We start from the raw sequence: 13,043 nt of genomic DNA on the forward strand, positions 1-13,043 counted from the left end.
ACCATAAATCATTGCTGCGCAAAGTGGGAGTCATTTGGAGCGCTGCCTATTTCCTAATATAAAGAATGAATTGCACATTTGTATAATATCGCCGCTTATTTTATTCATCCAGGAGGAAACAATCAAAGGAGACAAAAGACGGCCGAAGAACCGTTGACTTTCAATTTGCCAATTTTCTCAGCTCCACTTTCTCGGCTCTCCGCTCACCCAAGTCTTCAGTAAGACTTTTTCTATCAAGTGCGGAATGAAACAGGTTAGCCACACAACATCTAATTGAAAGGAATCTGGCGAAGGGTGTAATGGTGTACCGCACAAAAAAGGGAAAGGGGAAAAAAAAAAGAGAAAAAAAACAACCCTCATGCCTCCATCCTGTGAAGCGTGATGGCGCTCATCCTGACTCGATCGGCTGTCACTCTTGACACAGGCTGCCAGGGTTCTCCTTCACCGATCATGGGTAACATGGCGGGTCAGAGGATGAAATAGAAAAGGCCAAGCGCCGTCCGATATTTTCCCCGGCCTTATAACGGCACATACTTAACTCGGAGACGTCAAGGACTCAAGAGAGCATGAAAAAAGCCTAAAATGACTGTCTAAAGAAAAAAAAAAAAAAAGGCAGGAGGGGGGCGGCGTGAGGTGGGGGTAGGGGCAAAACACAGCATGTCTCTATGAACGTCAAGATCCCGACGCTCTCCGCCACTTTCTCAATGCGGCTCGTTCAACCATTTGAGCATCATTCAGATGCCGATCGAGCTACTGCCGCATTAAAGTCGAGAGCTTTCCGAGTGGCGAAGGAGATGCTTCCAGTTCCTATTTTACTGAAGGCAACTGGGCCGGATAAACGGCTCTCTAGATATCCGAGTCGCTCCTATTAGTGAATGACCACCATGGACCGGACGGCGTGCATAAATGGCGGCGGTGGCGGCAGGTGCGGAGGAGGCAACAAAGCACACAACAATTAGGCTTTCTCCCAGCTGGCGAGCCACAGGAGTCAGTGAAGGCATGTAATACCACAGCCTTAACTCTTCCTCCATTATGTAGCGTAGCCGCAGCCCGACGCCGCCAATGTTTATCTACAAGCAGTTTCAAATCGCATTTTTAGCCCCTATTCTCAAGTGCCACAGTAAAAGATTCCAATTACCCGAATGGTAAGGAGCCAGCGAGGGAGGCATAAAGTACATTAGGGATCCCCCCCCTGTAACTGCGGGGACCTTTTAGAGGCAAAGCTGAAAAGGGCCGAGAGACCCGGGGAAGGGGAGGCGTGCGCCGGAGGGGGGGCGGACGCTGACCCCCGCACGGATAGCCTCTGTCAAAACTTGACCACGTCAAGCACAAAGGCATTATGGGAATCCAGTGTCACCAAGTCCTAATTACTGTCTGTGTTCAGAGCAAATTACTGTCTTGTTCCTCTGATTAGCGAGGAGGCTAATCTTCACCTGTGCACGCCAGCACTGCCGAGGGCCCTCGAGTGTTAGCGCTTCGTCTTCTGTAATTTATTTTTAAATCAGTGCCCGCTCCCAAGAGTTTTGAGTGTTTTGTTGTGAACCGCTTACCATGATCCCCACCGCCGCCCCCTCACCCCTAAATCCTTGACTAAATCCTTGTTTGGTGCCGCAGTAAGATAAGCAAGAACAACACTTGGGCATAATTGACTCGTACTCCTCTCCAAGATGTCGGAGCGAAATCATCTCTCTGCATATTGCTTTAGTATGTCGTGCGCCGCGCGCTTCTGCGTGTTGCAGATACAGAATCCAATCAAGTTGGAAAACAAACTGGGGAAAAAAAAAACTTCCCGGTCTACAGCAGGGGGAAAGAAAGGGGAGGGGGGGAGTGCGGGGGAGCTGATTTTAGCTACGCTCGCCTCCTGACTTTACCCTGGAGGTAAAAAAAAAAGCAAAAACGCAACATTTGCAGGATTCTGTCAGTGTCCCGTCCGTCTGTGCGTGGCGCGTCACAGGTAGTGTTACACAGGTGCTGCTCTGCACAGGAAGTGGCACACGGAGCTTGATTGGGACGCTCCCTGGAGAGGGAGGCATAAACATAGTGCGCAGATGGGGCCAGGGGCCAGTGGGAGCAGCACCTTAATGAATACACAGCTGAGTACTACACTTCACAACATGCAAAACAATATTCAGAGGCCACCGCCGACGTGAAAAAAAAAAAAGGGAACAAAAAAAAAAAAATGATCTGAATATCATTACGCTATGAATTATTCATGGCCCTTTCTAGGGAGACGGCGTCAAAAAGTCCCTGGGCCTGCCGTCTGACGGTTTCATCGGAGATCTCGGCAGATATCCGTTTGTATGACAAAGCAGTTTAAGTTACGAAATGTAAGCGCTTTATTTAGGGCACAGTTGGGTCTCGGGCGTCGTAATGATTACGAGTGATTAAAAGGAAGTGCTGGGTGAGGAAAGATCGGAGGGGGGGGGGGGGACATACGTTGTTGATATGTTTCCTCCCGGCGTGTGAGCGCATCATGTAAACAGGGAAGATATTTAGCGTGGTGCTATTCAGCGTGAAGTGGAACGCGAGTGTGAAGAAAAAAAAAAACGATAAATGCATCGCCTCCGATATTTCACACCGGCAGTCTGTAAAAAAGCTGTTGTGACAGCTCGGCGATTGAGGCTCGCGTCGGCGTGGAGGACGCCCGGCTGCGTACGGATGCCAAATGCGCGCGGGGGTGACGGCTTTGACAGAAAAACACTCTGCCTCGGAACAATTAGGTGCCCCCCCCCACCCCCCTTTGGCGATAATGGAAAGCTGTGAGGATAACTGGTGATAAATAGACGTCCTCCTTAAAAGCAAGGCAGGTCCTCTCGTATGCTTAGCTAATCATGACCGCGGCCGGCAAATTCATACAAAAGACTAATTACTGTTGTACTTCACTGGAGTCTCCAAAGGCCTCTTATAGAAGGACTTGGGGGTTCTCCTGCTTCTTTTCTCCTCTTGATGGGTATTTTTTTGAACAAGGAGGGCCTGGCGCGAGACAAAAGCGTTTAAAAAGCGCCGATTGCTTTCATCCGCTTTAATTACATTCAGAAATGGCATTTCTGCCACATAATACGCCCCTATTGTTTCAGAATTATCTGGCTCGGGGAAGGAAAATCTACAATATTTGACGAGGCTCCCGAGCTAAATCGCCCCTTGAAATTGAAAGATGCTCTGGAAATCCAAAATAAAAAGCCAGCCCCGCGCCGCTGCTTGGCATTCTGTGCGACGCCATTATTATGCATATCCAGGTAGAAAGTTAATTAACCCAAAGCTTAAGCTAATTATGGTAGCAGAATGCTATCAAGCGAGCGCTTTCAGTCAGACAGCTGTCCGGAATTTCATTTGCTAATCATTTGTCTTTTGCCAGAGCATATGGTACATTTCCGCGCTATCACGGCAACAACAAACAGATGAAAATCATTAACTAAAAACAATGAGCAATGTGAAAAATCAGACACAGATTGATGTGGCTTTGTGCGTTGATGTTGTGTGAAAAGGCGGATTTGAAAAGATCATTTCTTTTTTTGGTGGAAGCCACTCAGGATTTTCGGAGGATCATGTGACCCGAGCGTGCTGGGAATTCAGATGCCCAAATATATTGTTTATATCTATATGCAAATGAGGACGAATATTTATCCGTGTTAAATTCATCACTTTTCTATAGGAGCTTGTTACAGATTTTTAGCCTCTAGCATACACATATTTTATAATTTTCTTTTTTTTTTTTTGCCACGCCGTTAAAAGGAATCCCTGAGCTCGGAATTAAATCAATTATTTTCGAAAAATGTTTCATGCATCCCCCCCCCCGCCTTTTGCTTCTGCTCGCGAAAACACATCACAGAGGCTGTTTAAGGGTGATTGATATCGGCATTGCCTTGCGACATTATCAGGCAATAAAGGCTACTCAGGTTCTAATGCAACATGTCATACATGGGCTCCTGTAGTACATTTCTATTGAGGACCTCACAGGCTAAATTGCTTCCCCCCACCCCCACTGCCGTCTGCCCACCCCTTTCCTCACATTTCAGCCCGCTTGACAGACAAATTGATCAAAGCATTGTAAAATAATATGCTCACAAAATGTCTCGGGGCACGAGTCCGGATTTTTTTTTTCCCCTCTCTATTTTTCTCTCTAATAAAAAAAAAAAAAGAGCAGTCTGATTTCCTCAGTGTTATGTCTGTGTGAAAGACTCAAGCAGCATCATATTTCATATACTAGTAATATGCTGTAAACAAAATATGAAGCATTATTTTTCCGTCAGTGTGGCCATGCTAAAAAAAAAAGGAAAAGAAAGGGGGGGGTCTGGTTAGCAGGAGGCTGGTACGTCAGGCCCCAACTGGGGTTGTTGGAGATGTAATGAATTTGTTCATGTGATGGTGCCTTCAGGGCTGTCGTTAAGACTGGCAGAGAGGAAGGTTGATTTCGGCAAACGTTGCGAAGATCAGTTAGGGAGCAAAAGGGGCTTGAGACGTTTCTATTACAAAGAGCTGACGGTCATGGTGCGTAAGCAATACTTCAAGGGCGTTTATGTGGCTATAATGGCCGTTATCAATAACTATCTATCAATGCCACCGCCGCGCTTTGCCGCTCGCCGCCCGGGCAAATTTGGCAGCCGGGAAAAAGAGCGGCGCGCTCGCTCGCTCGCTCGTCTTCTCGCTATGCATAGATGTATTTGCCTCATCCAAAATATGGCCTTGGAGATCATTCGTCAGGCCGACTCGCTGAGCCGGCCGCGCCGCGCATCCAAAGCTGACAAGAGCCTTGTTTAGTATGTCATAAATAAATCCATGGAAATGGCTGATCCCCGCTATTAAAGCTACAGGGAGGCTTTGGCGAGATCTACATAGCTAAGCCGTTATTTTGTCACTTTATCGGACTTGCCTTAAAGGGGAAGTCGAGTCAAAGACGTGTTTACAAGATGCGGCCCCACGCTAGTCTAAAACATGCTTTTCTGGATTTGTATTGTGGAATATGAAATTGGCGGCATCCGTCTCGTGGGGCGGCCATTTTATCTTGTACTGCCACTTGCTGATGACATCACAGGGCCCAGGTGACAACCAACTACAGCTCACCTTTTTTCTGAGCTTGGTCATGTGACCTACAAACAATATCAATCAGAATGCCATGTTTGAGGCATACTAAAAATATATATAAATAAAGAAAATAAAAACTTTTTTTTTTTTACTTAAATTCGCCTTAATTGCTGCTGTGCTATTAGGGACTCCTTTTCGCCACACGTCCAAAGCCAAACATTTTCTTTTATAATTTCCGCCCGGGCACCTTTGAGAACGCGATCGGGGCTTCACTTATGACCGACACCGCAAACGATATTAAACCGGGCGATGATCTAGTGGTGCGAATCATTAAATCCATTTGCATATTCCTACTGAACCCGAACGTGCAAATTAAAGGCTGCTCGCGGAGGACGGGAGAAAGGTGCCTGGGCATGGTTCTAGGACATCTCCCATCATCAAAATTCCATATTATTCATCTCCTCACTTCAACTCATTAACAACAAGTGGAATGTTTTTACTGCTTGATGAATTTGAGGCCGTCGCGCAACACGTGTTGAGGTAGAACATACAAGGTCATTAATGGGTTTCCATAAATTAGAATTTAAACATAGACCTTCCTATCCGGGTGCGTTTGGAAATGGTTTAATTTCCCAAACCATTCAAGGTTATCAAATGCGAATCTGTGATACATGGATATTTAATTCCAATCTAATCACAACTAATCTGCCACGTCGAGATGCCGACCTGCAGAAATAAGGAGGAACTACGTATTAGCGCCGGGTTTAATCAGTCTCAATCGCTCCAGTAAGACTGTCGACATTCTGACAATTTTGAGGGATGGCCGGGGCGTGAAATGCAATTACATTTGCCGCCGCCGCCGCAGCTCCGCACTCCAAAAGTGCCCGCGCTCAACTTGCTGGGAAACATAAATAAACAGGACGAGCGGCCCCACGTGCGTTTGGCGCGCTCCCCGACGTGGCCTTTTGCGACCCCCGCAGACACGGTGCTCTAATCGACTCCCGCGTGAGTAATAAACCGGTTTACTTGGGTGAAATTTCAAATGCGGGAGGAAAAAAGAAAAGAAATCACAAGCGGGCGCGGCGCCGGAAATCCAATTTCCAGGCCGAGTCGATTCTAGTGGCCCTCATATTTCTGGCGCCTCCTCATATTTGCCCAACTTTCTTGCGGGATATTTCTTGTGGGATCTACAAAAAGCCCCCCCCCCGCTCACGATGAGCGATGGTGTCGCTCCATCACACGAGTGGATACTGTCTCGCCTGTAAATTTCACACCTTTGTTTACGGCGGGCCGTCTGTCGTACGGTACCTTTCAGCAGGTGCGACATCCATTAGGAAGCGGATGGCGTGCACGCCTTTGTCGCAGGCGTCGACTCGGATGGTCCCCAGGGGACTGAGCCAGGCGAGCGTCTGGAGGGCGCACGACGGCGGGCTTTCCCTCAGCTTCGTCATCGGGGCGCCCTGCGAAAAAAAGCGCAATTTACACCCGGCGCCGTTGACGTCGGACACTCGCCGCAATTTCCCACACGCATTTGCATGGGGTGATGTATCGCCCGGCCCGGCCCGGCCTGGCCCGGCCGCCCGACAGATGATGGCTTACATGTTTGAGTGCCTCGCCCCCAAACATTGTCATGATGTGGCTTGATCCCGCTATCGCAATCCAATATTTCTTTGGTGCATGGGAAGGAATACGCCTATCTAACCAATAAATCGCCCATTTTTCCTCCTCTTTCTGTTCTATATATCACATAAATGAGAAAAACAATGCAGTCTGTTCCCTTGTCTGGTGGGGGATTCCCAAGATAGCTCGACATTATTTTCAATCCGTCATTTTTGGTTGATGGCCGGGATGTTTTTCTAGCATTAAATTTGTTCCTTGGGGTGCAACTCCGATGGGATTCTGCTTTCCAGCCCTTAACAACAGCAAAAACGTGCAGCTTTTCTGACGACTGAGATGGATACTGGCAATAACCAGACAGCAGTTGCTTTTTTATTTTTACTTTGAGGGGGAAGCGGGAGATGATTGACTATGTTATATGTGATTTTTTTTTTTTTTTGAGGGATGGGGGTAATGACAAATAAAGGTCACATTGATTTGAAGGAGTTTTAACCAAGGAGACCTTTTCCGTCCAATAACCTTTACTTGGGAAGTTTCTAAAACGTGGAGCAAACATATTTTTATTGTCATCCACTCAACTTGGGTTTATTATTTTACCCTTCCATAAATGTGTGTGCGGGGGCGGGGGGCATGGTCAACATTTGTGAAGCATCTATTTAAAAAAAAAAAATAATTTGTTAAAAAGGTAGTCACCCAGATATTCACATTTCAAATGTCAATTTTGGGGGGAGCGCCTTATACTCTGCCTCATCATTTTTAACTAATGTACTATGGGCCCAGGAGGACTTAAATAGGCAGGTCCAAAGCTGAATCCAAGCTTAAACTGTGCATGTTAACACTGTCAAATTAATTGTTAAAAAGCTAACTTTCTTAATTAACGGTCCTGCATGAGAGAATGCGGCATATAGTGTGATTTATGTTCATTTATCGGTGATTTTACTAGAGGAGGCAATGTCTTATTATATAGAGACTTGCAGAGCCTCCCTTCCTGACACAAACACACACATCTGTCATGGTATGTGATCACAAGTCCGTGTGTGTTTCAACTTTCTTGTTTCTACTATTCTTCTTGCAGCTCTCACAAGGGGTTTGCCTGCACTGACAATAAAGGCGAGCACATTTCTGAGCCAAACAATAGTACAAGCGTGCACTTTGGATACGCACCGAGCAGAGCTGCCTGCCATTTAGTAAACCGCTAATAGACCTCGCAGAAAAAAAAGAATAATGGACTTTGGCAATTATGTCCCGGCTAATAGTCTGCTCTGATTAAAAATAAAGCCATCACGTCGGCTCGCCGCTCTGCAGACGGCGGCGGCGAAGACCCTTTTTGTTTGTTCACGGCAAACAAAAGACACCATGCGTCTTGTTTAACGTCACCGCCGGAGTGCCGTTTGCTCGTCTATCATGGTGCTACTCGTTAAGACAAGCTGGAGTTGAAAGTCAACGCGCAAGTGCACGCAGACGCAACATGTGTCCGATTTGGGAGACTGCAACAAAGTGCGCACACAAAATGTCAACATGCTACCTCAAATGAAGCAGCGCTATTATTTGCATGAATTGCACGTGTTAAAAAGTTACAGTAACACGGTAAACAAACTCCTTACAATGACGGGGGCATCCATGCTGCGTATGTGCAACACACTTGTTTTCCTTCTCCGCGCTTCCGGCTTCTCTGCGCGCATGACAGAGCTGACCAATCACAGGAGGCGAAAGTTGGCTCTGTTCGGTGATTGGGCAACATCACATCTAAGGATCCCCCAACGGAGACGAACTATACTAAGATACTTTTGACTCAAACGGTCGCGTCAATTCCATTAAATATTGAGAAATGTCTGTTTACAATACTTGAACAAAAAGATTCATATGCACGTACATTCCATCTGTTTTAGAAACGCGCATGTAGAAGCCGAGCAATTACAGAATTTGGCTCCCTTCCAGTTATTGGGTCTTCTAAGCCGTGATGGCAGGTTACATCGAAGCCTCGTCCCCATTAAAAAAAAGCCAAAAATAAAAGAATAGAATAAAAGAAAAACATTTACTGTCATTATATGTTTCATACAATGACGTTGGGCAATTAGAAATGACGTGAGGACTTCATTCTTCCAAACACTGCACTGTTAAAAAAATGAAATTTGTTTAAAATAGAAACACACGCCCATGACAACCCTTTTCAAAATTAATTTTAAGTCTCCTTTCTCGTAACTTCCTGCTTTCCCATTATGAAGAATCCCACCAATGACAAGAGGCAGGAATCAGCTCTCCTTCAGCGATTGGCCAACATCCTGATCTAAACCCCGCCCATGTGACAGACAAACCCGAGGCTTATCGAATATGGCTAATGGGTCTCAAGTTGGGATTTGGCGTCTTGCAGGGGGGTCCCAGCACACCGCAGACAAGTAATAGTAATGATTTAGATATTTGATTTGCTTGATAGTTTTACAGGAGAAATACGATTATACGTGTATCCGTATTCATTTTAGACATGTTATAGTCCCACTTATAGCAAAGACATTTATCCAGTTCACTGTCTCCTGTGGCTCCTCAGTGAGGTCTATGGGGGTCCTGTGGATAATGCCTGCGAATAAAAAATATCCGCGTGAATGCATGTATGCATGACAAACTAATAAATCTGACATGGCGCTATAAACAACACACAAGGCAGCGCACACTCCTTTTATTATGGTTTTTATGCAGTCTAAAGTGGAGCGGCCTTTTCTTGTGTCCCCTGGAGCAGTCGTATGTTTAACTCCAGCGCAATATTTCAGTCCTTCTCCTATTGTTTAAAAACGTCTTTTGTCCTCGGCAGCCTTATTTTGATTTCGGGGCTTCTTTCAGCTCTCCGCACGTCTCCGTTTGGAATGTGCAGGCCGGCGTGGGCCGGTGGCCCACACCCTATCTCAGTGGTGAGGGGAGGGGGAGAGGGGAGGGGGGGGGCGCCACCCCTGCAGAGACCATTTTGAAATCTGTGAGGATTTCTGTGCCATCTGGACCCGCTGCCAGTCTGCCCCAGATAGTAAGGGTTGGCAACGGTACCCGACGGTGCAATATGGCTCTCTCTTTAATGAACTACTAACTGTCCCCCGTTTTAATTGATGTGACATTTGAGCCATTTATCTCTGACATTTCAATGAAGGATGATTCTCAGCCTTGCCATTTACTTTTTTGGTGCTATTTTCTAAGAGCCATTTGCATTTTTCTTGCTGGAAAGAAAAAAAAAACGGCTTTTTTGTCTCTCATTAGTTAATTAGAGAGCAACATGCACAATTAATAAAAATGAACATAGCCTAGTTTGATATAGGCTTGATGAAGGCTCATCGGGAAAAGGCTCTTTTCTTTATGTCCATCAGACGAGACGCGAAGGGTCGCCTCTGCCGGAAGGTGACCGGAAGACGCCCTGCGTGACCTTTTAGCCGCATACCAACATGGAGCCTCCGGTGTGGCGCAACTTATGTTCCCAGCATGGGGAGAATCAGGCCCAATTAATCAGCATATGATTGCAGCGAGCAGCCCCCTCTGCTGGAGCCTTGGAGCCACGCTCTTTGAAATCATTAGGAATGCTCTTCTTGGCGGCCAGGAAAAACCACCATATGTGGCAGGAACAATTCTTGTCCCATTTGCGATTTAATGACGAAATAGTGAAAAGCGAGTTTTGATTATCTTATTTTTTTTTAAATAAGGGGCAGGATTTACCTAGACAAGCATACAGTTCACATGTATGACAAATTGCAGAGCTGGGAATCGAACCGTCGACCCTTTGGTCACAAGCACTGTACAAAACGGCCGACTTGTTGGAATGATACAAGTTGCTTGACTTTTGAAAGTCAAATGAATGAACGCAATTACAGCAGATGGGTCCCATCTGTCCACCTCAGAAACAATTTGTTTGTACAGTAAGCATCGTTTGTCTTTCACGACAGGAACCAGCTTTTGTACGTGTGAACGAAAGGCAACGAGGCGTATATCAAAGAGTCCGATTGTTTTGCGTAAAGCGGGCCACATTTAAAGGTTTTTTAAGATATCCTTTCAAAACAGGACTCGAACGATGACGACGGTTCCTTTGATTGTGAGCCGCATCATTGCCAAGGTGTGGTTGCCTGTCTGCGCTGATCTCTTTTGTGTGAGCTGCTTTTCCTGCTCACTATTTTTGTTTGCGTCGGGTGCTGACGGACTTATAGCTCGCCGGGCTTCCTTTTGGCATATGTCGCCAGATGTTTGCGACAATAACAACCTCCCCGGCTTTTTTGGTCGTATATTGATAATAAAGGCTTTATTGGCACCTTTGTCCGACCGGTAGTGTGCGGTTGTCGTGTGTCCTGTTCCCTTTTCCTGTACTTCTAAAAGCTATCTAAGTTAACAGATTGAAATGCGAGCCGCTCTACGCAACATCAACTAGAGAAAAAAAAAGTCCTTACTGCTCGTGTGTGGAAGGTTTAAGATGAGAAGCAAACGCATCACAAAATTCCCACCCACAATTGCGAGTGCTCTGCACCAAATCCTACTTTGGTCAATACCGAGACTGACCAGTGAGAGGCAGTGTGGTTCCACAGAGAACAAACAAAGAAGAAAAAGTAGTTAGCAAAGGAGAACGAGAAGAAGTCAGGCTAACTGTTAGCTTATCTGTTCGCGACATTGCAAACTATATTCCTCCAATTTTTTCACGTAAATTGTGACAGTAAAAAATATCGAACAAATTTGATATTCACGAAAAAAATAGGTCTTTATACACACGAGATAATCAGTCAATCATTTTTGGGGAGACAATCTGACAATCTCAAAACTTTGATCGGAAAAATGTGTCATTCCACAAATGACCTCTCAGGAAAGCTTTGAGTGGCCTTTGCCGACTTTGATTGGAAGATTCCCGAAGTGTGTGTACCCTGCTAAATCTGGCTTTCATGCTGCCTGGCTTGGCAGAGTTGAAGCCATTTGATAAAGTCCTGACAGCTTGAGCTAGCCATGCTGTATTAGCTAATGTGGCTCTCTGGGCCTCCCACTGCACATCTGGGCTTTTTTTCTGGCATCCACCAAGTGTGCAATAGCCGTTATGCCCTCCGAATCCAACCTGTAAAACCGCAACATGTTCCTTTCTTCCTTTTACTTGAACACTTTCCTCGCCGAGTCCTCTCTAAAGAATTAGCCTGATGGCCACAAAGAGGCGGCACATTTCCCGCGTCCGCCTCCAGTGTCCACTTACTTAGCGCGCCTGTGTCCCTCCATGTCTGATGTGATTTTTACCTCCCTTTATTTTCTCGTCCTCCCCCACCACTGTTGACACACCGGCGTCCGCTCTGAATGCGCGAGCACTTTTGCAAATGAAGAGGCTTGAACTCCTGACAGGCAATGTCGCCGACGCCATGACACACTGGCCCGCACATGCTGCGCGGCATAATGATGACATTAGGATCCAGTGATAATATCAGGACGCACTTCAGATAAATGACTGATAAACCAGGGGTTGTGCCTCTCGTATTACACGCTTGACAGAGCAGCTAATCAGTGTCCAAGTGACTGCTATTACATAAATCATGAGCTCGACTTTGATGCATATTCCAGCCGTGTTCCCTATTCATCACGTCATCTGAAGCGGGTGGGGGAGGGAGGGGGGGGCGGCGGCGGGGGCTGCCCGGCCAACACACATTTTAAGAGCACATTATGTTTTCATTAGAATTTGATATGATCCATTCCTGCGTTGATTTGATTGGATGCACTCGGGTCATCGGATAGGAAGAGGCCATGGAAAGGGTGTCCGGTTACCCCCGCGTAAGCACAATTCACATTTACAGTAAAGGTGCGTTTTAATTGCATCACTTTATGGATTTATTGGGAATACACCTTCTTAGCGGTGGACATAAAACAGCTGAGGTGAGGCTTTTCTTTTGTTTGGCTCTTGCAATAAAAAAAAAAAAAAAAGGCAGCCACGGAGAGACGGATGCTCAAGTTAGCCACCGTGTACGTTTTTTTATCCGGGACTATTGGGGTCACAAGATGTGAAGGTGGGGGTGTTAATTTAATCCCCGTTCTTACCCAGAGCATGGCCACGCTCTCTAAGGAGCTTTATCTCTGACAACTGTGTCAAATTAGAGCGACCGCGAGCCCCTCATAAAGAATATGTCTGTCAGGCTACATTGTTCCCGCCCCGTGAAATATACGGCCGGTGGAGACAAAAATAGACGATAACGCCGTCGTGGCCGTCGGACTCCGACATGATGAAATAATTTTCCGGCCACGTGATCCTGTCAGCGAGACAAACCCGCTAATAAAAGTGACGCGGGGCCTTCGATAAATATGTCTGTATTATGTGGCCAATTATATCATCTCCGCATGCTAATAAAATGCTTGAAGAGAATTATTTAGAGAGCGTTATAAGCCGCTAATTTGTCGTAATTGTGCCGGCCCCGCACGTA

General features: G+C 46.2%; 1 protein-coding gene across 7 annotated transcripts in view; it reads right to left on the reverse strand.

Annotated features, from left to right (window-relative positions):
* mgmt (O-6-methylguanine-DNA methyltransferase) overlaps positions 1–13,043 on the reverse strand; it is a 159,789-nt gene that overhangs the window by 85,720 nt on the left and 61,026 nt on the right. For 6 of the 7 annotated variants that reach the window (XM_088385485.1, XM_088385487.1, XM_088385482.1 and 3 more), the window contains one exon: positions 6,331–6,482. In XM_088385485.1, the coding sequence (XP_088241611.1) occupies positions 6,331–6,482 (152 nt within the window). Of the gene's footprint in view, positions 1–6,330; positions 6,483–8,243; positions 8,391–13,043 lie in introns of those variants that run through there. The other variant, XM_088385486.1, reaches the window with a different exon arrangement.

The sequence above is a fragment of the Syngnathus floridae genome, chromosome 9 (assembly GCF_059516105.1).
Source record: "Syngnathus floridae isolate MCC-2025c chromosome 9, RoL_Sflo_1.0, whole genome shotgun sequence".
NCBI classification, from domain to species: domain Eukaryota; kingdom Metazoa; phylum Chordata; class Actinopteri; order Syngnathiformes; family Syngnathidae; genus Syngnathus; species Syngnathus floridae.